Source organism: Gopherus flavomarginatus, chromosome 1 (assembly GCF_025201925.1).
Source record: "Gopherus flavomarginatus isolate rGopFla2 chromosome 1, rGopFla2.mat.asm, whole genome shotgun sequence".
Taxonomy (NCBI): Eukaryota; Metazoa; Chordata; order Testudines; family Testudinidae; genus Gopherus; species Gopherus flavomarginatus.
This window is the reverse complement of record NC_066617.1, coordinates 100,640,146-100,668,036: the sequence shown is the minus strand read 5'-3', so window position 1 is coordinate 100,668,036 and position 27,891 is coordinate 100,640,146. Positions and strand designations below refer to the sequence as shown.

At 48.2% G+C, this 27,891-nt stretch overlaps 1 protein-coding gene and 1 long non-coding RNA gene across 2 annotated transcripts; one reads left to right on the top strand and one right to left on the bottom strand.

Annotated features, from left to right (window-relative positions):
• Positions 1 to 35: 35 nt before the first annotated feature.
• Positions 36 to 27,891, bottom strand: TMPRSS6 (transmembrane serine protease 6). The gene is made up of 17 exons (XM_050926450.1): positions 27,744 to 27,891; positions 27,376 to 27,518; positions 27,127 to 27,194; positions 25,666 to 25,850; positions 22,070 to 22,111; positions 21,048 to 21,252; positions 18,796 to 18,932; positions 17,588 to 17,700; positions 16,410 to 16,519; positions 13,604 to 13,749; positions 12,540 to 12,638; positions 7,373 to 7,486; positions 6,791 to 6,907; positions 6,093 to 6,261; positions 4,052 to 4,326; positions 1,683 to 1,819; positions 36 to 723 (listed from the first exon to the last, which is right to left on the bottom strand). Exons 1-17 carry the CDS (start codon positions 27,889 to 27,891, stop codon positions 565 to 567), a joined length of 2,367 nt encoding a protein of 788 aa, XP_050782407.1. The 3' UTR covers positions 36 to 564.
• Positions 14,974 to 18,872, top strand: LOC127036573 (uncharacterized). The gene is made up of 4 exons (XR_007770181.1): positions 14,974 to 15,047; positions 15,368 to 15,598; positions 16,472 to 16,666; positions 18,786 to 18,872. It is a non-coding gene; the product is annotated as an uncharacterized LOC127036573 (long non-coding RNA).

The window sequence follows — 27,891 nt, the reverse complement described above, 5'->3', positions numbered from 1 at the left end:
TGGAGGCTCTAATAGACAAATAATTGCCCAGTTGAACCTAACTACACCCTATAGCTAAGGAAAGAAGCAATTATAGAGATGGGAGAGGAGGAGACATGGTGGGGGGAAGTGTGGGGAGGAGAAGAATGAATGGCAGGGAAGGGGAGAGAGACGGATTGATATCACAGTTATTGGAATCTCATTTCTATCTACATCAGTCAGATTTTCTTGCAGCAAATGTTCCAGCGTTGGGACAGGGGATGAATCACGTAGTTCATGTAAAGGTTGTCTCCCCCGTTCTCCTGTCCAGAAAGCATCTGCTCAGGACCCCCAGCTTTCCATCCTCCCTCCCTTTAATGTACCAGAGACCTTTATGTGCCTGGCCTTAATACAAGACTGGGCATTTATTGGAGAGGGTGGAGGGGCTTCCCACATGTCCTCACATACCCCCAGGGGCAGATTTACTTTCCCTCATCCCAAAACATAATCTCTGTCTTTCCCAACTCTCTGGAGACAAGTGATCAATGTCAGAAACAGGTAACAGAGCAGTCTGTGCCTAGTGGGGAAGGCACAGGGGGATATCCCTCAGCTCATTGTCTGTTTCATCCAGCCTAGCACTCTGGTGATCCTGGTGTAGACCCCGTAATTATCTGGACGTGCGCAACCCAGCCCCCAGCTCACCAGGCCAGCCAGGAACCACCTGCCACTGGGCTCCTTGCAGACAAGGGGACCTCCAGAATCACCCTAGAGGCAGAAGGAAACAAAGAAACATCAGGACACTAAAGTGATGGGGTGGAGCATGATGAAGAACTCGCACATGCTTTGAGAATATATTTCCCCTACTTCCTCTCATCTTCAGGCTGCAGTTCAACCCCTCGATCCCACTGCCCAAGGCCTTGGCAGAACCCCCAATGGAGCTAAGTATCTCAGGCAGATGGGTGTAGGATAGAATCAGAAACCCAAGTCTTTTAAGGAAAGGTATTGGCCACTAGCACATCCTCAGCCACGCGTGTCCCCTTCCCCAGTAAGCCTCTTGCTTATTCTTCTAGTCAGTGGAAGGTCTTCAGGAGGAAAGAGGCTGGAGCAAGTCTAGGGAGGGCTTTGCCAATTGCAGATTTGAACTGGATCCTAAAATGAATGGAGTGCCAGTGGAATTGCCTGGGGATGAAGGGTAATGTAGGAGCATCTGAGAGCAGCAGCACCAATCAGCACATGCTGGGGTGGGGTGAGTTATGGGAACAGTCTTCAGGTAGATGACAGAGAAGATGCTCATAGTAGGAAAGCAGAGGAGTGGCTGAAGAGGACATAATGTCCTGAAATTGGAAAAGGGAAAATCCAAGCTATATTGTCACCAGCATTCCCGACTAGGCCGAGGACCTGTGGGAGGAAGTGGATAATCTTCCTTATGGAGCTGTGTGTGGCTCCACCAAGGTTCCATCACTGTGGGGAGCTCATGGGAGACAGGACGTAATCCTAAGGAACTGAAAAGTTTCTGCATTTGCACCAGAGGATAAGCATGAGCAGGATGTGACCTACAGTTGGGGCAAGAAGGTCTTTCTTCTAACCTCTTGGAATCAATATACTCCTTATACAAAGCTCCAGCGCATGTTCAGGGGACAAAGACCCCCCTACCCCCCCCCAACCCCATCCATAGCTGGATGATCCCCCTTTAAGGTGGAAGTGTCCCACGTCTCTTCTGTCACCTGGCAGGCATCCTTCTTGCCCTTGCGGTAGCCGGCACAGAGCATTCTGGGAGAGATCTGGTAGTGATAGGCCTCACAGCAGATGTCCTGCTGGATCAGCTGCACATCTGCCTTCTGCAGGATGTTACTCAGTTGCCCTAGATATGGAACAAGAACAGCAGGTGAGTAGCAGCAGAGATCCCTGCCCCTTCCTGTTATCCCCATACCATGGCCACATCTCACCTCTCCAGCTCAGGGAAAGAGCTGCCACTTGGATCACCATCTTGTCCTCCACTTGCGTCACATCTTCCCCCCTTCCCTAATCCTTACCTTAGCTTCTCAGCTTTTACTCTATCAGTTCAAGCTTCTCACTTCACACACAAGGCTCTACACAACTGGGCCCTATTCAGCATTACCCTGCAGTCCCTTTGCACCAGTGGGGCATGAGCGGGGTAGAGCTGTCTGGAGGATGACAATTCTTTTTTTCAGCAACTTTTGTGCTTTCAGAACTTGTTTTTGTCCCACAGTGGGCTGAAAACACGGCCTTCTGAACATCCCCATGAAAACAGAATTGTGTTGAACTGTCCAGTTTTGGATCCAAACCAGAACTTTTCAATTCAGGAAGTAGTGTGGGTACGTGGCCTGGTGGTTAGGGAGATGGAAGACTCAGGTTCAAGTCCCTGTCCTGTCTGATTCAGAGCAGAGTTTTCATCCCAGAATAAGGCAGAATCTTTCTTCATCCAAACTGCTAAGTCTCCATGACTGTCCCAACCATCTCCATGAGGGGAACAGGAGATACATGGACAATACTGTACGAGAGCAGCAGGGTTGTAGTGACTGTCTCACCAGGGGCACAAGTTAGGGCAGCCCCTGCACTGGCTCCTGCAGCTACTGCTTGGAGGAAGTGCAAGCTGTAGCCCCTGAATCTGTGTGATGGTGCCTATCCCTGCACAAGTGCAGGGCTATATCTGGGCCCAATGTCATCCCTACAACCAGCTCTGTTCTTCTTAGGCCTCTCAAATTACTGTGTTCTGGCTCCTTTTCTTGACCTCTGCTCCACACCTTCTCTCATGCCACCGCTTGTGTTCCGAGTCTGGAACAGCTCCAGCCTTTTTGTCTGCCAACAGAGCTCCTGCTCCTCCTGCCCACTCCTTTCACAAATCTGTCCTGCATTCATCTTCATGCCAATATTGCCCTCTCATTGTCCTGGGAATTCTTTCCCCGTGTTTCATATTTACCTGGCTACATTAAACATTAAGCTCACTGGCAGGGCACTGCAACTGAAACCTGCGATAACTGGGTTCAACACTCCCAAAGGAGTTGTACCATCAAGCCGACAACAGGTTAGAATTTGGACTCTTTTCATCAGTCAGAGAATTATAGCTATTAGATGGACAGGACCTGTCACTGTATGCCATCTAGCCCAGTTCCCTGCCAGGGTAGAAGTCTTCCTTACTATACGTTTACTAGTGCTTTCTGCAGTGTAGTTTTAAATGACCTAGGTTGAGGAGGGGTGTTACATTTTCCAAAGTCACACCTAATTTTGGTGCCCCCATATTTGGGACGCTCAGTGTCTTGAAGCGGCCTGATTTTCAGAGGGCAGGAGCTCAGTTCTTTCTGACAGTCAGGGGCACCAGCCACTTTTGAAAATTTAAGCCAGAGCTTCTACTGCTTCCATTGGGAGACTGTTGTTGTTGTGTGTGTAATACACCGTGCACACACTCCGTAAAGAATTATAGCTACAAAAATCCTTCATGCTCCCTTCACTTGCTGACAAAGACCCTTCTCTAGGTCTTCGGACCCAACGTCTCCAGCTGAGAGCTGTCCCAGAGCAGTGCACCCAGTCCTCCCAGGATGACCCATACCGTTATGAGTCTGTCTTAGGTCCTGCAACCAAGACAGTTAAAATCTCTCATCTTTTGAGGGCCTCACGTGATTGTGTCTTTATGCTGTGATGTTATATCAATATGCGATAATTCTGCATGATTATCCACTAGGGGGAGCTGGAGGGCACCTTGAGGCAAGGCTGATTATGGTAGATTGAAGCTGCATTGGGTAAAGGGGGCAAGGGCAAATCAAAGCTCTCTATTATGTTTCAAGGAGGTTGGAACTGGAACATTCTCTGACTTTTGTTTGGGGGACCCTGCCTCAGATCCTTGACAAGAACATTATCCCATACTGAAGCAACCAAGTCCTGATGTGAGCCTCCTAGAATCACAACAGAATTTATTTATTTGGAAGGAGATTTTCAAAGGCACAATGAGTAATTAGCCCAACTTTGTGTGGGAGCTGAGTATCTATCTGTCATTTGTGCCTTTGAAAAACTCCCCCCCTTATGTAGCCCCTGGAGGAAAGAGGATCCTAACGAGCAGCAGACATCCTGCATGTACCTCCTTCCTTGAGAGCCCCCCATCCGGTGATCCAGCAACGGAGGCCAGGTTCAAAGAGGTGGGAGTGGGTGGGCAAGCAGATGGGCTGAATGAAAGGCGAGTTGATAACTGGGTGGTCAAGCTGGAGCAGGGCCACGTCGTAGTCGTGACTGTCCTCCTCATAGTACGGGTGCAGGAGGAGGCGGCTCACCTTGAAGGACACCTCATTCTGGCTGCTGACGTTCTGAAAGTACTTGCCCAGGTAGACAGTCCAGATGGACGGGGAAGCCAATCTACTGGGGGCAAGGGGAGAAAAAGTGTGTCAGTGTTAGAGAGTCAGGTGGGGCGTGCAGCATGAAAAGGGAGAGTGAGAAATTAGGGGAAATGAAGGAGAGTGAGGAGAAGGCTGGAAAATCAGAGAGACAACAGGCAAGCAAAGGAAAGGAAGGGGACATGGGAAAAGTGAAAGCTCTGTGAAAAGGTCAGAGAGGGAGCGATATAAAAGAGGGGAAAGACATATCTGAGGGCAGGTCTACGCTGAAAACGTAGGTCGATCTAGCTACATCTCTCAGGAGTGTGAAAAATTCACACCCCTGAGAGATGTAGGTAAGCCAACCTAAGCCCCAGGGTAGATAGCGCTAAGTCTACGGAAGAATTCTTCCATTGACCTAACTAGGATTTACTTCAGTGATGGAAGAGCCCCATCTGTCAGTGTAGTGTCTACACGCCAGTGGCGCAGCTCCAGCTGTAGTGTTTCTAATGAAGACATACCCTTCGGTTGAGCAAGGGTACGTTACAAGGAGGAACAGCCCTAAATCGGAGCATAGATTAAATAGCACCTACCTCCTAATGGGAAAAGCCAAGAGAGGTGGGGATTGGAGGTGGAGCAGTGGAGATGTTTCAGTAGATTAGCTAGCATGCCTATGGGAGAGGGGAGAGCATGTTCCAGGTGGGAGAGTGAAGGGCAGACTGGAAAATACAGTGAAGAAGACTGGGGGAAAAAACTGTAAGAGGCCTATTGTTTGGACACACGGTCCCTTCCACCTCTGTGCCTTCTCCCGTGCTGCCCCTAATGCATGGGAAATACTCCCTGACAAACTCTCCAAACAGCTGCCACCTTATCCTCCATCAAATCCCTCCTTAAGATTCATCTCTGCCATGATGCCTCTGAACCCTAGTCTGCTGTTCCTGGCTGGGCACATGTCCAGCTGTGACTATTCCTCTTCCCCTTCTCTCCTTTTCTTCCTCCATACCTCTAATCCCAGTACCAAATAATAATAGTAATAAAAACAAGCCCCACCCTACAAAACACAGAACTAGCAAAACAGTGCTAGTGCTCCACCGGATTCATTTGCTCGGCTGTTGCAGCCATTTCCTCTACCCTTCATCTGTGTGTGTCTCCGGATGGTAAGCTCCTCTGGGCAGGGATTGTCTCTCTTCAGTGCTTGCCCAAGTTCCCAGCAAAATGGGGCTCCCATTCTAATTAACACCTTTGGGTGCTACCAATATATAATTATTTACTACAAGGCACCATTAGGGGGCTGTGACATGAGTGACAGAGCTTGAGAAGACTCCCCTGGGGGAGGCTTGCAAGTCATCACTGGCCTAACACCTATCTGGTGAGGGGCCAATGTGCTGGTAGCTTGAGCTCCACCAATGCTCTCACCACATAAAGCTACGCTGGGCTTCCCCCTGTGAGTCGCCATTTACTCTTTTCTCGCATGAAGGAGAAAAGTCCAATTGTGTATGTTTTTAGGGTTCATGACCGTGATGGGACCAGAGCCAAGCACAGGGTGGATGGGAGCTATGCAAGCTCCCTCCCCTCTATGCCTTCCCAGGGCACCTCAGCACCTCCCTGCTACTACAGTCCTGCCCTCATACACATACATCTCCAACAGGGCTTCCCAGGCCTGACCTCCTTGCTCCAGTTCTGAGCCACTACCATCAATCGTTCCATTCTGTGACATGGCTCCAGGTTGGTTTAGGCTGAGATCCAACTGGCTTCAATGTGAAAGCAGTCTGACCTCGGTCTCCTCCACAGCGCTCTTCCCTCACCATTTACCTGTCATCCTGGAAGCAGTGAGCAGCTGAGACCACCCACCGATCGGCAATCAGCGTTCCACCGCAAATATGGCTCCCGCGGACCTGCAGGCTAGCCTGCCACGGCCACTCCCCTTCTACGGAATTGGCACCACCCACAATCCGGTTCAGAGGGGCCTGCCAGCCACAGTCTAAGAAGAGGAAGACATAGCAAGTGTCTCAGGGGAGAAAGAGTAGAAGTGGCCATTGTATATCATGTCTGCCCTTCCCCTTTGTTTTACTGACTTTCCAGTCTGACATTTACACCGTTTATACCCTTGGCCATTTACACCCTGCCTGGCACTGGCTGGAGCCATTTTATAGTATGCCAAGGCTGAGGTGACTGAAAATTCCAGTGTGAGGTTTTTCCCTATTATTAACACAGGTGAATCCTGCACTACCTTTCCCACATGCTTGAGCTCAATCAGCAGCAGTCGGGATACCCTCGCTGTAAGCTTCCTCACAGCAGTTCCCAGTCCATGCCAGCTGGTGTTCTGTTAATGTGAGCTTTCTTGGAGCAGTGCTCCATTACTGGCAACCATCACTCCAGCAGTGCCAGCCAGGGCTCTGGTAGAACAAGGTTCCTCACAGCAGGGCCCAGCCCGCACCGTTCTTAACTCAAGGAGTGGGAGCTTCCCCCTGGCAGTGCCTAGGAGAGTGCCCTCCCTTCTCACTCCTCACCACAGTGCTTCTCATCAGATGAGTCCTTGCAGTCAGTGGCGGAGTCACATTGAGGGTTGGGTTTCTTCACACAGCTCCTGTCTGCACACTGGTAAGTGAAAGGCCCACAGGGGACTTCTGGAAAGATGAATTTGGATGGGAGAGTAAAGGGGAGCGACTTGAATGAGGGTTGGAGTATTTCAGTGGAGAACATCGGGCAGCCAAAAAACTCCACATCAACCTTCTGCCTTGGTGAACCCCTAGATGGATGGGTGGGAGTTCCCTCAGTAATACCCCTGTATTAGCTGGTAGGTTAAGAGAGAGAATGTTACTAGCTGTACTTTAGTGTTAGCTGGTAGTGGGGTTCTGATCTGAGACTCAGCAGAGGAATTTTATCAATAGCTTATTAGAGAGACAAGGTGGGTGAGGTAACATCTTTGATTGGACTAACATCTCACCAACAAAAGCTGGTCCAATAAAAGCTATTACCTCACCTCCCTTGTCTCTCTGGTATCCTGGGACTGACACAGCTATAACAATACTGCATGCATTGTTAGCTGATAGGGGGAACTTTATCACTACCCAGTAGTCTCCCCTCCCTACCTTCATTGCACTGCTCCTCGTCGCTCCCATTGACGCAGTCCAGGTGTCGGTCACAGACCTTGGTGAACTCTATGCAAGTGCTGTCCTCCTGACACTGGAACTTCGCCGAGCACACTAAGACCAAAGCACCCGGAGGAAATGGGTGAGATTCAGAAAAGCAAGGCAAAGGGAAAGAGCAGGTCTCTTATCCCTCAGCAATACCCACCCAGTAACCACAACTGGAAACACCATGTGGCATTTGGCTAGAGGAGACAAGGACTTTGGGCGTGTCTGCTCTGCAGCTGGCACTTAGCCTCCCCACCTGGGCAGGGCAGTCAGACTGGCACTAGGGGGGCTCAAGCTATCGTGCTGAAAATAGCAGTGGTGACGTTGCGACTCCAGTGGAGACTCAGGCTGGTGCTCCGAGCTCAGAGCCAGGGGTCACATGGGCGTGAGAGCCTGAGCGGCAACATCCACACTGCTACTGTTAGCACCCGAGCTCGGCCCCGCTAGCGCGAGTCTGTCTACCCAGGCTGGGAGGCCCAAGTGGTGTGAGGGTTAAGAGACCAGCCCGTTTTGCCTCTGCAGTCCTGGCATCAAATATAGGACAAGTCATGTGTGAAATGATTTGGGAGGAGGAGGGGAATCTCAGCCTAGTCACATATTGTGCCCATCAGACAGCCCCATTTTTGGCAAGACTGGCCACCTTTATTTAAGAGAGGCTAAGGGAGTACACGAGGTTTAAGGTGTATCAGCAGAGCATCGATGTGATATAGCGAACAGAGCACATCAGAAAGGTGCTGTGGGTCAGGACAGTAGTGCACTGGCAGAGCTATAGGAGAGGCAACATGGACTAATGCACTGAGCACAGGAAAGCAACAGAAAACAGAGAGTAGAAATGCATGGTAACTTTTCATCATGGCAAAGGTTCCACAGAGTCAGCGATTATAAGGTCAGAAGCAGGGCCGACGCTTTGTCGCCTAGGGCGCCAGGATTCGGGGGACGGCATTTTGTGCGCTCCCCGCGGGCGCATGGGAGCTTCCGATGCCACTCCCGTCGCACTGCCGAAGAAGGACCTTCTGCCGACGTGCCATGGAAAACAGCGGCAGGCAATTGAGCAGCTCAATGACTGCCGCTGTCGCCTGTGGCATTTTGGCGGAGGGTCCTTCTTCGGCGGCACGATGGGAGTAGAACCGGAAGCTCCCGCATGCCCCATGGGGAGCACACAAAATGCCACCCCCTGAATTCTGCCTAGGGCACTAGAAACTCTGGCGCCGCTCCTGGTCAGAAGAGACCATTCTGATCATCTAGTCTGACTTGCTGTGTAACACAGGCTATGAATTTCCCCCAGGGGCTCCTGCTTCAGGCCCAATAACTTGTGGCTGAGCTAGAACCTATATTTTAGAAAGATGCCCCATCTTGATTTAAAGAAGGTTAATCACAGACTCATAGAAGAGTAGGGCTGGAAGGGACTTTGAGAGGCCACCAAGTCCAGCTCCCTGCACTGAGGCACCGACTAAACCTAGACCATCCCTGACAAGCGTTTGTCCAGCCCTGCTCTTAAAAACCTCCAGTGATGGGGATTCCACAACCTCTCTTGGAAGCCTGTTCCAGAGCTTAACTATCCTTATAGATAGAAAGTTTTTCCTAATATCTAACCTCAATCTCCTTTGCTGCAGATTAAGCCCATTACTTCTTGTCCTGCCTTGAGTGAACATGGAAAACAATTGATCACCATCCTCTGTATAACGGCCCTTAACACATCTGTAAACTGTTATCCGGTCCCCACTCTGTTTTCTTTTCTCTAAAGTTTTTTTTAACCTTTCCTCATAGGTCAGATTTTCTAAACCTTTTATCATTTTTATTGCTCTCCTCTGGATTCTCTCCAGTTTGTCCCCACCTTTCCTAAAACGTGGCACCTAGAATTTGACCCAGTACTCCTGCTGAGGCCTCACCAGTGCCAAGTGGAGTGGGACAATTATCTCCCATGTCTCACATACAACACTCCCATTAATACACCCCATAATGATATTAGCCTTTTTTTTCAGCTGCATCACATTGTTGATTGATATTCAATTTGTGAATCACCATATCCCTGTGACAGTATAAGGGATACCATTCCTCTGGGGTCAGAGGTCTGCTGCTACCTGACTGGCTGGCTGGCTGATTAGTCTCCCCTGCTGCACCTGGGAAAAGAGGTGGACTGTAGCTGGCTGATCCTCATAAAAGAGGGCAGCAGGAAATGGTGAGATGGCCAGACCCTCCCAAAAGCTGAGGGACTGTGTGTCTAATTCATGGCTACTGGAGTAACTGCACAGAGGGGTTGTTCCAGAAACCAAATGGACAGGAGGGAGACTGTGTGAAGTCCTTCTATTCCTGAGGCTCTGAGGAAAGAGCCAGGAAAGTGGGTTGTGGCACTTACTGGTGTGAGGGACAGATTTGGGGAAGGGACTGCTCAGCCTGTACAGACTTTGAAGGGGTTTTTGATTTGTTAAGGCGTCTTAAAGTAAAAAACAACTAAACCTGCTGGAAACTGCTTCCCTGGATTCCTTGAGAGAGCTCAGATAGAATTATACCAGGGAGTGAGCTGGCTCAGCCAGAGCAAAACCTGGTCCGGTAGGAGGAGGGGGCTATAGGATAGGCCCCAATCCTTGGTAAACCCTCAGATCCTTTTCAACAGTGCTACCATCTAGGCAGCTAGTTCCCATTTTGTAGTTGTGCATTTGATTTTTTTTTTCCCTTCCTATGTGAAGTACTTTGCATTTGTCTTTATTGACTTTCATTTTGTTGAAATCGGACTAATTCTCCAATTCGGCAAGGTCCTTCTGAATTCTAATCCCATCCTCCAAAGCACTTGCAACCCCTCCTAGCTGCATACTTTATAAGCATACTCCCCACTCCATTATCCAAGCCATTAATGAAAATATTGAATAATACCAGATACAAGTCTGACCCCTGTGGGACCCCACTAGACACTTACCCCCAGTCTGACTGCAAACTACTGATGCAGTCTTTCAATATGTTGTGCACCCGCCATACAGTAAATTCATAGTTCCCTAGATGAGACTGTCATGTGGGACTATGTCAAAAGCCTTACTAAAATCAAGATATACAATGTCCACAGCTTATCCACTAGGCCAGTAACCCTGTCAAAGAAAGAAATTACTTTGGTTTGGCATGATTTGTTCCTGACAAATCCATGCTGGCTATTTCTCGTAATCCTATTATCCTCTAGGTGCTTACAAATTGATTGTTTAAGAATGTGTTCCAGGATCTTTCCAAGTATTGAAGTTAGGCAGACTGGTCTATAATTTCTGAGGTCCTCTTTGTTCTCCCTTTTAAAGATAAGTACTGTTTGCCGTTCTCTAGTCCTCTGAGACCTCATCAGCCTTCCATAAATTCTCAAAGATAATTACTAACAATTCTGAGATTACAGAACTAGCTGAAGCAGGTACCTTAGCATGAATTTCATCTGGCCCTGAGGAAGATAGTGACGTGCCCAAGGCTCCATGCTAGGACTGGTGTTTAATATATTCATTAATAACTGAGGAAAAAGAGAGCAATGAGGTGGCAAAATTTGGAGCTGCTGCAAAATTATTTTGGTTAGTCAAGACTAGAGGAGACTGCAGCGAATTTCAGAGGGCTACTCGATAGCAGATTAAACAAATTGTTAACAAATGCTCAGTAATGCATCTAGGAAGAAGAAACTTGATCTGTTTTAAATTAACTAACTGTGCAGGAAAAAGTTTTGGATGTCATCCTAGCTAGCTCATTGAAAGCTTCCATTCAGTGTACAGCCAGGCTCAAAGGGTATGTCTACATTGCATTGTACACCCAGGTCTGTGGGACCTTGGCTTGCAGACTTGGTGTTGCCAAGCCTGCGTCTGAGTGTCCACACTGCATTGTAAACCTGGGCTTACAGTTGCTGAATTAGGCCAAGTGGGCCCAATCGGCCAATTAAACTGCAAACAGCGGTGTTTTAAGCTGTGTGGAGGGAACTAATTAGAAGGAAGCTCAGCTGTGAGGGAACAGGTGGGGCTTCTATAAAGACATGAGGCCTCACAGTGTGGAGGGACAACAGGGAGGAAGCCTACATTCCCTTTCCCTGAGGTAAAGGAGAAAGAAGGGGGAGACGAAGCCAAGTAGGCAGGAGTGAGAGCAGTAAGGTGGTGGAGATGCAGACCTTGACTGTTCAGTACAGGACCCTGGACTGGAACCCAGAGTAGAGGGTGGGCCTGGGTTTCCCTACCACCCACTGCAGAGTGGTACCTTTAAGGGCAGTAGATATGAAGGCTGCTGGAGTCAATGTAGGAATGACTTGGTCTGGGCAGCAGTGTGAGGACAGCCTGATGCTGCTTGCAGAGAGATTTTAGAAAGACTACCCTCGAAGGGGGGGAACCTTAGTAAACTGGCTGGAGGGCTAAGTCCTGAAGAGGAAGCAGTAGCTCCTGGATTGGGAGAAGCACTGCAGACTGAAAGGGAGAGACGGAGTGCAACTGCAGGAAAGGGTGTTGGCCTGATGCAGCTAATACCCAGAATGGCCAGCAGGCGACGCTATCCAGCGGGGAGTAGAGCACCCCGACACAAAGCTCTACTGAGCAAGCACTACATATATTATGGGCGGCCAAGACTGGCGTGTGTTGGTAGAGCAGCGTGGGACACCCAAGCCTAGAACAGCAGATGGGGCTGTAAGCCAGGACTGAGGTTCACTGTGGTGAGAGAGAGGAGTTGTCAGGCATGCAGTGTACCAGCAGTGAGAGGGTAGTGTAGTGCTGTAGGTTGGACAGTGATTTATTTGAGGAACTTGTACATCTTGATGTACGGAAACTGTTTGTTTTTCTACTGCCTCATTTTCTGGGGCCAGCTGTCTGTGGGATATGTGGCCTTGAGAGTGCACAGAGGAGCCAGGTGCATGTTCAACTTTCAGTATCACTTCCTAACAGACTGAAGCAGTGTGATTCTGGTGGACTGAAGATTCACTGCCTGTATGTAACCAGGCAAATGCCTTTGTTACTTTCATCCCCTGATTGATGCAGTGAAGTCTCTGCGGGGTTTTCCTGTCTCCCCCAGAGATTCCCATTAGAGAGTTGGATTTGGACCATGGAGACCAATTCCTTTGTACTGGAGAGGGTTGAACTAGGCTGCAAATTGCTGAGGAGAGACAGGATAGAAATAATGGACCACTCACCACAGTTTCTCTCATCCAATCCATTGGGACAGTCTTTAATCCCGTCACAGGCTGGGACGCACAGTCCATTGACAGAACAGAGAAACTCTCCGGGACAGGCTAAAAAAAATCACAAGGGGATGTTTAGTCCCCATTACAGGACCTCCTAAAAGCAAAACACTTGGAAGTGTGTGACTCGAAAATGTGTGACTACAAGCTTTCTTGACCTTGCCTGATCTGCAGGGATGTTCACACAGTGCTTGCTATGTTTCCAAAGTCCCGTGTAACGGCAGCCCCTGAATCAGTGCATACAGACCCTGGCTAGGGAATGGAGGTATTGACAGTTTGTAACTGATGCAGATCATGTGACAGGGTCCAGGAAATCAAGAGCAATCTCTCACCAGAACTCCTGGGAGCTACACTGTTTTTACATCCTGCCACACCGTGCATGATGCTGGGTGGAATACTGGGATAGATTCCCTGGGGGCTGTTACAAAAGCCTGCTCAGGGACCTGAAAAAGGTGTCCCCAGGACATGCAGGGAGTATGCAGAGAGGGACAGTGTGCACTGCCAAGTACTGCACAGTAAGCCCAGACTGACTTGGAGAGAGTGTGTATGCGCGCATGTGGGTGTGTGTCAGGCTTTGGCTTTCTCTCTGTCTTCCACATACATGGATTTCAAGGGAAAGCAGGAAATGACTCTCCAGGAGCCTTTGTGATTGAAACAGTCATTTCAAATTAAAATAAGCCGAGGCATCTAATTCCAAGGCCAGCTCAGTAATACAGAGGTAGAGGTGAGTCTGCCTGCAACTAGGTGTACAGTCCCTCAATACCTCTGTGGGTTGTGTATGATCAAGTGTTAAGTGCTTGAGTGTATTTGTGTGTCCATGGTTCAAAGTGATGTGTGCACATGTATTCGTGAGGGTAACGTCTGTACCTATAGGTGAGCTGTATCTGGGACTTGGCATGTGTGGCTCTCAACACGTGCCAGGATCTTGAGAAAGCTGCTGGTGACTGAGTTGCAGTGAAAGATGCAAAGTACATTCTCAGTTGGTATCTCTAGGCTATAAGAAGCCCTATACTCACGATCGGATTGGTTATAGAGGCTGTAGGCAGCCTGCACTCCGGGTCCGGTTAGGGAGATCTGAGAGGTGAAGCTGATGGTGATGCCGGCAGAAGACGCAACAGGAATTCGCTCAGCATAGGCTTGCAGGGTCCGCAGGCCACACAACCTGATAGAGAAGTACAGGCAGGACATCACAGAATTTGTGTGAAGGAGAAAAAAATGTCCTCAAGGGGAAAGGGTGTTGGGGCAGGAAGATTCCGTGGCACTTGGAAATTGGGGTCTGGTCCATGAGAGAGAGAGAGAGAACCACAAGGACTGGGATAACAGAGATGGGGAAACACCCTCTGTATGTTTTGGGGATGTAAAGTAGTGATAGAGGAAAGAGTGGTGATGCCCTTGGAAATGCAGGGGAAGCCAGACTTTTCAGCAGACCTGCCATTCAGCACCACATATTCTTCTCCACTGCACCAGCACTTAGCTACTTGGCTGGAACGTCCTGAGGCCAGAGCAACTCCAGAGACATCACTGGTTTTACACTAGTGTAACCAAGATCAGGGGCCAGAGAAAATGAAATGTGCAATGAAGCAGCCCTAGAGACTGATGGAGATGGAGGGAAAGAAAAGAGACCTTCTAAGGGTAAGATGGAGAGAATTTTGAAATGAAAGTGGTAGTAAACACCATTTAAAATTAGTGATAAATGTGTTTAATGGTTCTGGATGTTCCGAACTGAACAGCTTTGAAGAGAATATTATGCACTTGGTAACAAAAACCAGGCACAGGGAATTGGTGTCATGGGTGTTCTTCTGAAAACGGGCCATATTTTATATACAGTCCACTGGCCCAAATTCTGCTCTGTTACCTCGGCATAAATCCAGAATAACTCCACCTACTTTTGAAGCATTAATTCTGATTTATCCCTGTCTGGGGAAGACCAGAATTTAGGCTGTCTAATCCAATGCTATTTCTATATTGTCTTTCCTATGAACTTGTGTCCTAGATGCTTCACATGGTTAAATAAGAGTTAAAGAGAGGTTGGACTAAGGAGAAAGGAAGAAAAAAGTACATGCAAGGAAGAGATGCTGTAGTGAGGCGGCCTGGCTCCCAGCTGCCCCAGAGAGGGATGAGCCCTTACGGACGCCAAAGTGGGCGGAGCCGCAGGAGCCTCTGCCCGCCCCCCAGAGGTCAAGGCGCAGGGCAGGAAGTATAAAAGACCAACCCCAGGGCTCAGAAGCTGGCCAGCCGCCGGAGAGAGCAGACGTCCCTAGGGGAGCCTGAGACTGGGAAGCTCCTGCAGCCCCAGGTGGCCGCCCAGACTGGCCAGAGCTGCCCCGCGCCCGCTACCCGGAGGAGCTGCCGGAGCTGCCCCGCGCCCGCTACCCGGAGGGGTTGTCGGAGCTGCTGCCCAACCCCTGCCCCGATGAACCTATGCTCCTGGACCCCCCAGAGGCCAACGCCAGGACCCAGGTAGGGCCCGAGGGGGAGTACGGAAGTAGCCTGGGGGCAGCTGACCCTAGTCCGGCTGCAGCACACCCAGAGCCAATGTCAGTGTGTTGTGGCCAGGATCCCCACTGACACAGCGGCAGGGCCCCGGGCTTTTAGGGCCCCGGGCTGGGACACAGAGGAGTGAGTGGGCCTGCATCCCCCCTGCCACTCCACTCACGGGTGGCAGTCTCCCTCTCACCCCTGCGCTCAGGACCAGCAGCTTGGGCTTACCTTGCTGAACTGTTTGCTCAGCCCCTGCCTGAGGGTCTGAGCCCTAAACTGTTGTTTCTTGCCCCATGTAGTGAGGCTCCTGGCTCCCAGCTGTTCCAGAGAAGGACGAACCCCAACAGTGGATGTGTACAGATGCAAATAGAGGGGAAGTTGGTGAAATGAGACATACAAGACAGCTGTTGCTGATGACAGGCTGTGACACCCATAGTGGAGAGTCTGAGGTCATTGGAAAAACTCCCTGGCTCAGGTCCAAAGACAGAGGTGGCTGAGGTCAGGTGAGCAGCAGAGACAAGGTCTGCGAGGTAGGTTGGAAAAGGGTTTTAAAATGAGACGAGAATTTTGAACAGGCTCCTGAAATGAAAGCGGAGCCAGCTGGAGGGGTCTGAGGATGGCAGTACAGTGGCCGTGCTTCTTTGTACATGGGAGAAGGTGGGCAGCGGCAACCAGTGCATGATGGCAGTTGGGCTTAGGGAGGCCCTGGAGAAGTCTTTATAGATGGGAGATTTTATAGGCAAAGCAGGAAGAGGCAGAGACTCAGAGGCAGATTTGTGCGGAGGAGGATTCGAGGCAGTAGCACACACAGACGCTACTGCAGAGGTGGTGATAGGCACATTTGCAAACACAGGAGGTGTGGGAGGATGGCAGGGCTGCACACAGTGGGGGAAACTAGACCGTTTGCTTTACACAGCACGAGGAAGAAGGGAAGTTGATAGCGACATTGGAGAGGTTTGGGGATGTTGCCTTTGCCCAAAAGAAGCACTTCTTTCTCTAAGATGCTTTTCTGAAGGAAGTTGAGGCAAAGTCATACATTTACTTGGTCTAGTTAAGCAGTCAGTGGACAAGGAGGAGTCACTAGAGTATTGAAAAAGATATGGACAACTGAGTGCCATCAGCACAGTAGTAGCTGTTACAGTTAATGGCACAGATCAAATGACTGAGTGGGGGCAAGTAGATAGAAGTTAGAGCTGGCAAATATTTCCTAGCAGGAATCTCCTCCTTCAGATCTGGGGGCTGGCTAAACAGGAGAGGGCTGGGGACAAATTGAGACTCATGCAGAAGTAATCTGGGGTTGGAGGTGGAGAGTGATAATCCAGCAAGAACATGAGCACACACCTTCTGTTCTGAATAATCCACTGGCCTTGAGTACATGGCAGATCATACTTCTGTCTCCTCAGTGTGTAGGCATCAAACCATAGGACAACTCCATAGTCAAGAGATGGGACCTGCATGCAGAGTGGTCCAAGAGCAGAGCTGAGGTAGCAGCAGAAAACTACATTTCCATCCAACCAAATGGGACCATCAGCATGAAATGGGCAGAATGAACACAAATGGGAGAGCAATGAATTCATACAGTGCCCAGCTGGCAAGAGGTAGGCACAGTCTACACAGGCACCAGGCCACTGCCCACCTTAATCCTGAAGTATGGCACCCTCTGTCATTCCAGATCTGCCTCCAAGACCTCTGCCAGAGCATCTTAGTAAGAGGGTGACCAGATGTCCCGATTTTATAGGGACAGTCCCGATTTTGAGGTCTCTTTCTTATATAGGCTCCTATTACCCCCCACCCCCTGTCCCAATTTTTCACAATTGCTGTCTGGTCACCCTACACAGTCAGTCATTTCTTCCAACGCTCCCTGCTAGACCACTCCTACCCCCCCCCCAGACACCTTTCCCAATGCACCCCCATCATGGAGGCTGTTCCAGCCCTAGATCCTACTCTCAGCCCTGACATGCAGGAACCCTGCTGTTCCAGTCCTGGGGCCTTGCACCTAGCTGTGCCAATGCACCTCTCTCCTCATCCTTGCTACTCTAATTCTGGGTCTTGGTTGAACTGAGACAGGCTGGATTTGGAGAACAGAAGGCGACTGCCTAGTGAGTTTACTTGATAGTCACAAGTCCAGGGCATAGCTCTAGGAGGAGAGCCACAAGAGTCAGTTCATCAGGAACCAATGCCAGAATTGGAAGTATTGTAGGGCAATGATTCCCAGCTTTTTCCTTACAGGAAACCTCTCCCCTCAAACCTTCCTCCCATCTAGGTGGGGCTCTAGCAGGGAGTCCCTCCCATTTAGCATTACAGGAAGAGCTGGATGGCTGTGATCTCATGACCCTCTGCAGTAGGGCCTGCAGAGATGAAACTGCCTGGCACTCAGCCCCTCTGTGCCACTTGAGTCAGAATGGAGAGGGCATTGCCACAGAGCAGTGGTGAAGGGGAAAGGATGCTCTTGAGTTCTGTTCAAAGTCACTACTGGGGAAAGGTTTGGCTAGGGAAAGCAGAGGGGCTGGGGGGCTCACCATCATGAGCCAGGTGCACTGTGTGTTGGGCGAGTAGTAGCTCGGGTAGTGTGGAGTGTTGATCTTCCCCTGCAGTTCCAGGCCTCCCTGCAGTGTTAGATTCACCTGGCAGTCTGAAAACAGACAACAGCCCCCCGCCCCCACCACGTCAGCTGGGAAAACTGGATCCTCGCCTGCTGCAGAAAAAAGGGACTTGCCCCACCCTCCAGAGAATGGGGGAAGGCGCAGGCTACATGTTTGCTAGAGACACATGAAGCTGCTTGCTGTGCTCACGGTCTGTGTTCTCTGTGGACCAACATCATGCTTTTCCAGCTGGGTTTGCTGGGAGCATCAGAAACATCCCAGGGGAGCTACCTCCTGACGAGGGGGCACCTCAGAGGCAGACAGCTGAGAGAGTCAACTGCAGGTGTGGATGCCTGCTTGGCCTACTACATTGCTATGCCACAGGGTGTACACGCCGGGAAGAGCTGGGGATGGTGGGGTGAAGGATCATAGTGCAGGAGATACCAAGAGACCAGAGCTAGAGAAAAGGGCAGTGGGTACAGCTCAAAAATGAGTAAGTGGCTGAAAAAGAGGAAAGCCCAACTGAGAGAGGCTACACGCTGAGCTCTCATGAGCTAAGCAGGAGTCAAGCCTGGCTTGTACTAGCATGGGAGACCGTCAGAGAAGTGTCCAAAGCAGTGGTGCTGCTGTAACAGGCAGTGCTCTTCCCTCTGACTCAGTGCCATTGCTCCAGCCTGGCATTAGGGGTTACGGAGACATTAGTGTTGTCTGCTGTTAGTTGACTTGGACAACCCTTGCTCTGACCACTCCTGGTTATTAAAGATCCCATGGCATTTTGTGCAAAGTAAGGTTGTTAACCTCCTTCTCCTGGCCAATTTCCAATAGGAGGCCATTCTACTGACCTAAATTCCTCTGTGGCTTTAGCTGAATGCAGGACTCCTCACTTCTATCTATCTCCATCCTTTTTTTGGCTGCCATCACTGGAGCATGTAAGTGCTGCACAATCTTTAATGAATTCCTATCCCAAACCGTTGTGTGGTGTTTTTATGCGAAACAGCTGCAATGCTCCATCTCAGTGGGAGTGCCTGGTGCTGGTGGGTGAAGTGACCTGTAGAATACGTGTGAGGCTAATTGACAAGGGATCTGCACTGTGTGAGCTCTCCTAGCTCTTTCATTCTCCATACTTTCCCTCCAGCCTTCCTCACCTTCAGATGGCACAGCCTGGGCAGTGAGGATGAAAGGATCGTAGTAGCTGTACATCGCTTTCTTCCATACCACGGACATGACATGACCCGAAGAAAGAACTTCCACCATGGGCTCCTGACGGCTGCAGCCATAGAATCTGAGAGGAAAGAGATAGCAGGAAGTGTGAAAGAGGGTGAGAATGAGGAAAGGAGGTGAGAAAAGGAGAGGAGTGAAGTGGTGGCAAGAGACGGGGAGAGAGAAAAAAGAGGGGATGAAGTTATTCAGACCTTTAACTTCAGTATGTTGCTAGACACTATGGCCTAAATCCTCAAAGGTGTTTAGGCTTCTGACTTTCATCAAAATCAATGGATATTAGGAGCCTAAATACCTTTGAAGCTCTGGGACTAGTAACCAAATCAAGGAATAGCATGGAGAAAAGGGCTCAGATGAGGGTGGGGGAGCATGTCCCCACCCCATGTCAGGACCTTCATCTTGTCTCACACCAGACCACCTTCATGAGGACTCTGAGACCACAGAGTACCTCTTGTGATGCTACACCACATATTCTTTATAGAGATATGCTTATGATATGAATATGACATAACTAAGATGTATTTTATGCAAGATGGGTCATGTGAGGTATCATTGGAAAGGTTATGATTTACTGTATATGACTATCCTATTTGTATGCATATATCATTTCTGCATCTGAAGTTAGGAATATTGACTATAACAAGTACAACTGTGTTTACACTTGGGGAACGTCCACCAGACAATGTGCAATCAGCCTGGATGGGCCATTAGGAAGGACAATAGGACTTTAAAGATACTAATCTCCCTCCTTCCTGAGAAGTTTCCTTGGGATGCTGCTTTGACACTGCAGGGTCATGTGATCATGTCACCTGATACTGGACACCATCTTGGACTGCTGGTATTTTTCCACTAGGAGGGGGTGGGGGTCAAACTGGGGAACAAAGGATTCCTGCCATATGCAAATCCTATTTAAGGCTGGCAAGTGAGTTAATCTTGGTTCTTCTTCACTGCATCCCTGCCCAAGAAGGAAGACTGCTGAAAACACCTGGAGAATCAAAGGAACTAAGCTGTGGGGGCAGGGCGTGCAGGTAAGAAAGGTCTAGCGTGTGAGAGGAATACCCGGAGATTTAAGCTGCAAGCAGTGCAGTTTACCTTCAAGAAACTCTGCAACCAGCATAAAACAATATTTAGGGTGAGAATGTGCTACTGTTAACTAGTTGTTTTAGTGTATTAAGCTTAGGTTGCTGTGTTATGTTTTGTTTGCTCAGTAATCTGCTTTGATCTGTTTGCTATCCCTTTTAATAACCCAAAATCTACCTTTTATAGTTAATAAACTTGTATTTTTTGTTTATTCTATAACCAGTTTGTGTAATTCATAACTGGGAGGCCAAAAAGCTGTGCATATCTTCCTCCACACTGAGAGGGGGAGTGAATGTCATTACTTACGCTGTACAGATCTCTATCCAGCACAAGACAGTGTAATTTTGGGTTTACACTCCAGAGGATGTGTGCACCTGAGTGCTGGGAAATCCCTGAACTGAACCTTCCTACACAGAGCTCTGATCTGTGTCTCTTTGCAGCTGGGTGTGTCCCTACCTGTGTGTGTGTGCAGCAGGACAGGGTGAGGGAGCCCAGGCTGGTGGTATGGGTGAACTCAGTGGAACCCCAGTACATCAGGTGGCACCGCAGAAGGAGGACCAACCCATCACACCCCTCATCCATAAATCAGTCATTTTAGAGCCTTCAGGAAACCCTGTTCTCCCTCTAACCTTAATATGGTCCAGACCCTATTCCTAAGGAATCTTAGTCAGATCTTCAGCTGGTGTAAAATCAGCAGAGTTACACTGAAGTCAGTGCAGCTACACCAATTATAGTAGCTAAGGATCTGTCCAAGGATCCTCTTATAAGGTTCCTGACCCTAAGATCTGGGCTGCTCTGAGGAGGAGTCCTATATCAAGTGATGTTCTCATGAAGCTCCTTGGTCTCTGAAGCACAATCTCTTGTTCCACTACCACTGTCACTGTGGAGTTGCTGTTCTTATTCATCTAAACACTTCAACTAGTTGAACTTTTTTTTTTTTTTTTTTACTAAACTGAAGGGTTGCCTCCCTAATATCCCACAGCAGTGAGTTCTACAGGTGAGTTAGTGTACTGTGAGAAATGGTAAGTAGCACCAACTGACTCACCTTCTTCCTACCACTTGCTATATTTTATATCACTGTCGTATGAAAGCTACTTACGAGGTGATGAGACGGTTCTCCAGTGGCCCGGCCGCATCATACATGGCCAGCCGGTCCCTGCACTCCGGGAGGGTCCACTCCAGACATAGTTTGATCATGTGGCCTTTGGGACCACGGAGGTGCCAAAGACAACTGGAGGCCAAGTAGTCAGGGCCCTTCAGCCTGAGGACTTCCTCTGCCCTGATGTGGCTGTACCTGTAGCAACCTGAATCCATGAGACAAACAGAACCACAGAGTGCTGTTAGCTGAGCGTCAGGGAAGGGGCTCTTGCCAGCAAGATACCCTAATGATGACCAATGTAAGCCACAACTACAGGGTTAGGTTCTATGTTAGCCCAGTTCCTCCCAGTGATCTCACTTTACTTTCACACTTCACCCTAGTTCCTCCCAGTAACACCAGTCCCCTCTCACTAGCCTACTCCAAGTTAATTATCGCCTTCTTCTAGGCAGACTCTCATTCTCATATTTCTCTTCTCTTTGACCTATTTTCCTTGTTCCTGGCCCCATCCTCCACTTACTGTGTATCCTACTTAGAGCACACACTGCCTGTTCTCTGAATGACACTTCTAATTCTCTTTGGGTTGGCAGCTCTGAATGGGGACTGAAAGTGAAGGGAAGAGTGAGTTTCCAAGTGCATACCATGCATGCACACACAGAGCCTGAGCACAAATGGCCAGCTATTAGCTAGAGAGTTTGTGACACTGGGTTAAATGTTCAAAAGCACCTATGTGTCTTAGGCACCTTAGCCCAGATCCTCAAAGATATTTCAGTGCCTAACTTCCATTGAGATAAATACTGAACACCTCTGAGGATCTGAAAGTCAATGTGATTTAGACTGCTAAGTCACAGTGATGTTTTTGAAAGTGTTATTCACTGTGTGCAGCATCTGTGCTTCATGAATACAATCCTCTTCCTCTCATTTTCCTTGATCTCACATCTCAGGACAGTAAACAATAATTCTGATCCCTCACCAAATCCCCCCAAACAAAATGAACTCAAAAACCAAGGGAAAGGATGGCCTACCCAGAGTGGATTTCAGCACTACTATGTCTTTCACACTGGATTCTGTTGGAAAGGAAATATATAAAAGAAAGAAAAAAACCATAAGAATCTGTAGTACCTAAAATCTAAGTTGCAGGATGGGCCCCTCTCCTCCTTTCTGTGCCCAGTGGTCCCCCCATCAAGCACTACCCTGGGTGCCTTCGTTCCTTACTATGCCTGTTATCAAGATCTTCCTTGGTCACCTCCTTTATCTCCCATTCCTCCTATCCTTGTTCAACCTATCCTGGGCCCTGTCCCTCTTACCCAGGATGCCCCAACCTGCCATGAGCCTCTCTCCTTTGTTTGGCCATCATCTGGTCCTCTCCCAGGCATATTCTCTTCTTCCCACCCAAGCCAGTGATTAACCTAGGCCCCCGTTCTTTATCCACACCCCAAGTGGCCTTAGGCCCTTCCCCTCCTAACCATGCTCATTGTCAAGCACTAGCACCCCAGGGAAGTGCCTTGCTTCCCATGCCTCCCAAGGTTCTACCCTGGCTATCTGCCTGCGACCCAACCCACTTTCCTCCTTTCTTCTCTCTTACTCTAGATGGAAAGAAAGTCCCTTGGGATGAGCAGAGATGTGGAGATAGAAGGATCCAAATCCCAAAGGGGATTGGGCTCTTCTCACTCAGGGCCTCAGGGAGGGGGGATTCTTTCCAATGACTTCAGTGGGCTTTGTATCTGCTGTCAAAGGGGGTTATGAAGGGAAAAAAATAAGTGAAAATGTGAGGATAACAGGGAGGATTGGTACAAGTGACCACAAGGTATGTGAGTTTGGCACAGTGAATAACTAGGTTAACAGAATACTGTGGTCCAAAGGGATTCTTTAACAAGAAAATCAATTATGGGGAATTAAGAAATTTGGGGCCCTCTTCTTCCTGTTGCAGGATATGAATAACTTCCACTGAAAACAGTGGGAGTTTCTTGTAATCTCTGAGAGACAGGGATGGAGAGAGGACAAAGCCCCCAGTGAGTGATGTCCAGTAGATGGAATATTGAACTGCTCTATAAAATGTCCCTTTAAAAAAGGAACATAAAGAGAGGACAATCCACAAACCTGTTTAAAAAAATAGTGTCAGATTGTGGTTGACCCATTTAGGGGAGTTGGGCCCAGCCCCACCTGTGACTGATCATCTCCCTCCCAGCTCATGCTAGGAGGCAGTGATCAGGTGAAAGTTTGTAGATCACCTGGTCCTCATAAAGGCCAGCAAGAGCTTTGTTGAGTGGAGGGCTGCTGGTGGGTGGGAAGATTGTGGTTTCAGGAGTTCCTAGGGCAAGGGAAAGAGGCCAGGTTATAGATTCATAGACTCTAGGACTGGAAGGGACCTTGAGAGGTCATCGAGTCCAGTCCCCTGCCCTCATGGCAGGACCAAATACTGTCTAGACCATCCCTGATAGATATTTATGATTATGATATATGATTCCTAGGCAGATGGCCTCCTGAGGGTAATTCTATAGGGAGTAGATTGGCTCCTAAAGAAGACCTTGAGTCAGGGTGAAAGAATGTGGTTGATATTTTTGAACCTGTGTTAAATAGATTTTATTCTGGAGAAATAAAAATGAGTTCCTGAAAGAAAAGGGGCTGAAATCCAGTGGCTAGAGAGAGATTGCGGGCTTACAAATAGCTATTAGTAAAAAAGTGAGGGAAGACTTGGAAGATCTGACCACATACAAATCAGTGGGTTGATAAAATAGGCACCCTATGATAAAGAGAGGCAGCTAACAAATTTAGTAATATTAAAGAGTCTTCACATAGGGGCATTTGGCTGAGGATTTTAAAACACTTTACTGCTGTCAATTAATTACACCTCAACAAGCTGTGAGGTTGGAAAGTGTAAAGGAATTGTTAGCTAACATTTTATTCCCATTTTACAAATGGCTAAACAAAGACATAGATTAAGTGATTTGCCAAGGCAGTGTCTGTCCCAGGGATAGAATCCTGGGGTCCTGATTTTTGCCCCCTGTTCTAGGCGCTAGACATACTTCTTCCCAAACTCAAATCTTACTCAACTACAGACATTTACTTTTGAAATGTCATGGAGAAACAGGGAAACCCCAATAGATCATGGTGGCCTTACAATTGAGCAAATCTAACTTTAGACCCTAATAAAATAATGAACAAATGTGACGGGAATGAGAGGGAAAAAATGGAAACCTTTAGAAGATAATGGGACTGACAAACTTGATTGCTTTTTTTGATAGAATTACTAAATTAGTGGATAAAGGGAAAGCGGAAGATGCAATATAGCTTGATTTTTAGTGAATCATTAGGCAGGTGTTTCATGAAATCTTAATTTAAATTGGCTTGAATGTGAGCACTGTCACATACAGTGCACCAGAAACTGAAGAGCTGCAAATAAAAAATAATTACAAATGGCAATTTATTAAATGGAGAGAGGTGTTCAATGGGACGTTAGGTTTGGTCTTATTTAACATCTTCATTAATGATCTCGAAGAGGGAGTAAAAAGCATTTTAATGACATTCCCCAATACTAAATTAAATAACAGCCATGCGAACAGAGAGAAAAGGACCTTGTGAAGTGAGAAATAGGGTAGGGATATAACAAAATAAGATTAATCTGGGTAAAATGCCAGATAATATATCTAGGCGGAAATGGTTGGAAACATGCTATTTAATGAGAAACTTGGAATTGGCAATAGTGAAAGAGACCCCGGGAGTAACAACAATAGCAAATTAGAGATGAGTTTGCAATGTAATAGGGCAAAATTTAAACAAACAAACACAGTCGTTGTGGGCTCTATGCCCACAGAGGTATCGCATCACAGAGCAAGGAGGGAGCAATCACACCATGGGCCTGATCCAAACCCCAGTGCCATTGATGGCATTTTTTTTCCCACTGACTTAATGGACTTTGGATCAAGGCCTAAAAAAGACCTGAAATATCAAGGGTGGTTGCCAGGCTCTCCCAGGACCCTTTAACAAGCCAGATCTCTATTTTGTGCACTGATTTAAAAAAAAATCTTGAAGTCAATATAAGGAATTGAAATGATGGAAATATGACAAGCATCATGAAGCAGAAACAATTGTAATCTAAGTATGTTGCATTCAGTTCTGTTCTCAGTCTATCGGAGAGTAGAATAGTCTCCCAAGGAACGTCATGGAAGCCCGGTTGCTTGGGACATTGGAGTAAAGCTACAAAGCATATAGTGCAAGGAACAACTCTGTGTTTGCCAAAGCTGAAGGAGGAGGCAAAGGAAAGGACAAGATGCTATCTAGTCAGTTACTGCCATCTCTTACTCCGTGAGTCTATAATTCTTCAGGGGAATAACCAAACTTCATGAAAAGTGTGTCCTGTATAAGGAGGAAACACTTGTAATTCATTCCCCTGTCCTGTTCTGTCTTCTGCCTTTCCCTCTAGCATACATTCTACCCTTCTCCTATTTTTCCTCTTATCCCCCTTCCTCTCCCCTCTTTAACACACTCCTCTCCTCCTTTCCTCTCGCCTTCCCTTTCAGTAATGCCATTCAGTCTAGCCTCTCAGCCTGCCTGCAGCAACTTATAGGCCTCAGCCCCTAATCCTGAAAGTTTAGGTCACACTTGGGTGGCTGATACTCACCCAGCAGAACCAGAGAGTCTGGATCAACCTTGTACTCTGTCTGGTAGGAGAAGCGGCTTGTACCGTTGGCACTGGAGAGAAGCTCTCTGCAGAGAGTCATGTTCACCCTCTCAGCAGTCATCTCCTTGTGCTGACTCTCGGGGACTTGAAGGGCGAACCAGAAGAAGAAGATCAGGGACCCCTCCCTAGCAGGGAGATATCACATTAATTTCCTTCATCCTTTTCATTTCAAGTGAGTTCAGCACTGGTGAGAGTCACCTCACTGACAACCCTGGAGACAGATGTCCTCCTCTCTTTAGCTGCAAAGCAGACACATCAGTGCAAACGTCCCAAAGCACACTGCCCCACCAATGTGCCTCAGCCCTGACCTAGAGAGACCACCTTTAGTGGAAAAGAAGAGCCAGTGGGTCCATGGTCCATTCAATAGTTGGTCTTTCTGCTGAGTAAGCCATCTTGTGCCACTGGTAATGGGTTTAATGATCTGGACACCTGCCCATAAGAAACTAAAATTAGATCATTAAACTTTTTTATAATCCACTTGAATGTGCTTCAGGTGGAAATGACTTGTGGTCACTGCTGACATAGTTTGGAAATGTTGACCTTTAAGGCTCCATGTCCCATCTCCCAGTAGTGACAAGTGACTGATGCTAGACTCTGTTCAGCTGATCAGAATGAGCCTTTAATCCTGTGCAGGGACCACTGATACAGTGTAGGAGATCACAACCACGGTAGTTTGTCAGCTGAATGACAGAGAAAATGGACCGAGCTGGGGAGTGACTGTAGGCCTGAGTGAAAAAACGTGAATGAAACATTTTCTTGCTTGAAAATGGTTTTTTTTCTGAAATAGAAATTTTCTGTGGGCAAAGATTGCTGTTGACGTAATTTGCCATTGCAAAAATCAAAACAAAATGTTGGGATCATGTTGACACTAATCTCCACATCTTCCCTAGCCACCATAGTGCCCTGAGGCAGCTGTAGTTCCAGGTTCCTCCTACTCCATTTCTCCCTTATGGGCCCTGCCCCGTGCAGAACTACATCTCCCAGGATGCACAATGGTCTTTGTGGCATTTCATTTTGTGTTGACAGTATAAAATGAAACATTTCTATTCAAGAATGTCAAAACAGTCTTTCAATAGAAAATGCTGAGACTAAACCTTTTGACATTTCCTAATTAATTTTTTTCTGGACTTTTCATTCCATAAGAAGTTTTGTTATTTTGACTTTTCATCTCAGTTGGGGCTGAAAACAAACGTTGAATTATTGGAATTTCCTGTGGGATGGAAATTCCATTTTTCAATCAGCTTTAGTCCAGAGCCCATGTGGAGTAAGAATGGAGGTTGCAGCAGCTCTTATCAGATGAACAGATGGCTATTGAACAAGATCACAACTTAACTGTAACTTTCACATAGGACAGGAGAGACAGAGTCTTGAAAAGCAAACAAAGGTGGATGTAACACTCACCCGAAGGCATATACTGTGCTGGAGTTGTAATATGGATCCAGGTCTGTGACACGAATAATTTCCCTCAGCTGTAATCAGAATGCCAACTGATAACTAGCCAGCAAGAGTACAACAGCAAACTTCCCATGGAACCCACCCAGTGCTCCAGCCCCCGGTTTTGGTATAACTCACCTAGTCTTCCATTCACAGAAGCACCTCTGGCCCTTTCCCCCACTCAGCCTCAGCCCCCACACATGAAACCATCCTCACCATCTTCTGTAGCTTTGCTGACTCAGTCCAGAAGGCTCTGGATTCTGGCCGTCCAAGGTCCAGGGAGTACTGACAATTGAGGATCCGGAGGCTGCCGGAGTAGAACTGCAGGACGGTTGATTCCAAGTGTCGTGGTCTGTAGTCTGACAACAAAAGACACAGGAAGATTAATCCATGGATGTGAAGGACAGAGGGTTCTTTGGGTGGGTGAGGGAACTTAGCTAGCTCCCTAGGGAATCAGCGCACAGATGGTTGACCCATGGCAACCGTCCAGGAGTCACCGATTCTCTTTGTCATCTAAATCAGCTTCCTCCTTGCCAGGACACATGAGCACCAGCATAAAGAACAAAACACCTTAGAACTGTTACCTAGGAAATACCAGGTCAGCACTCCAGCTCCAGCCAACAGCACAAGGACTATCCAGAGGGGTGCGTAGCGCAGACAGTCGCGAGCCTTGCTTTTGGGTTCATCCTCAGATGGGATGTTTGCATCTTCCTCAGCCTCCATCATGGGCAT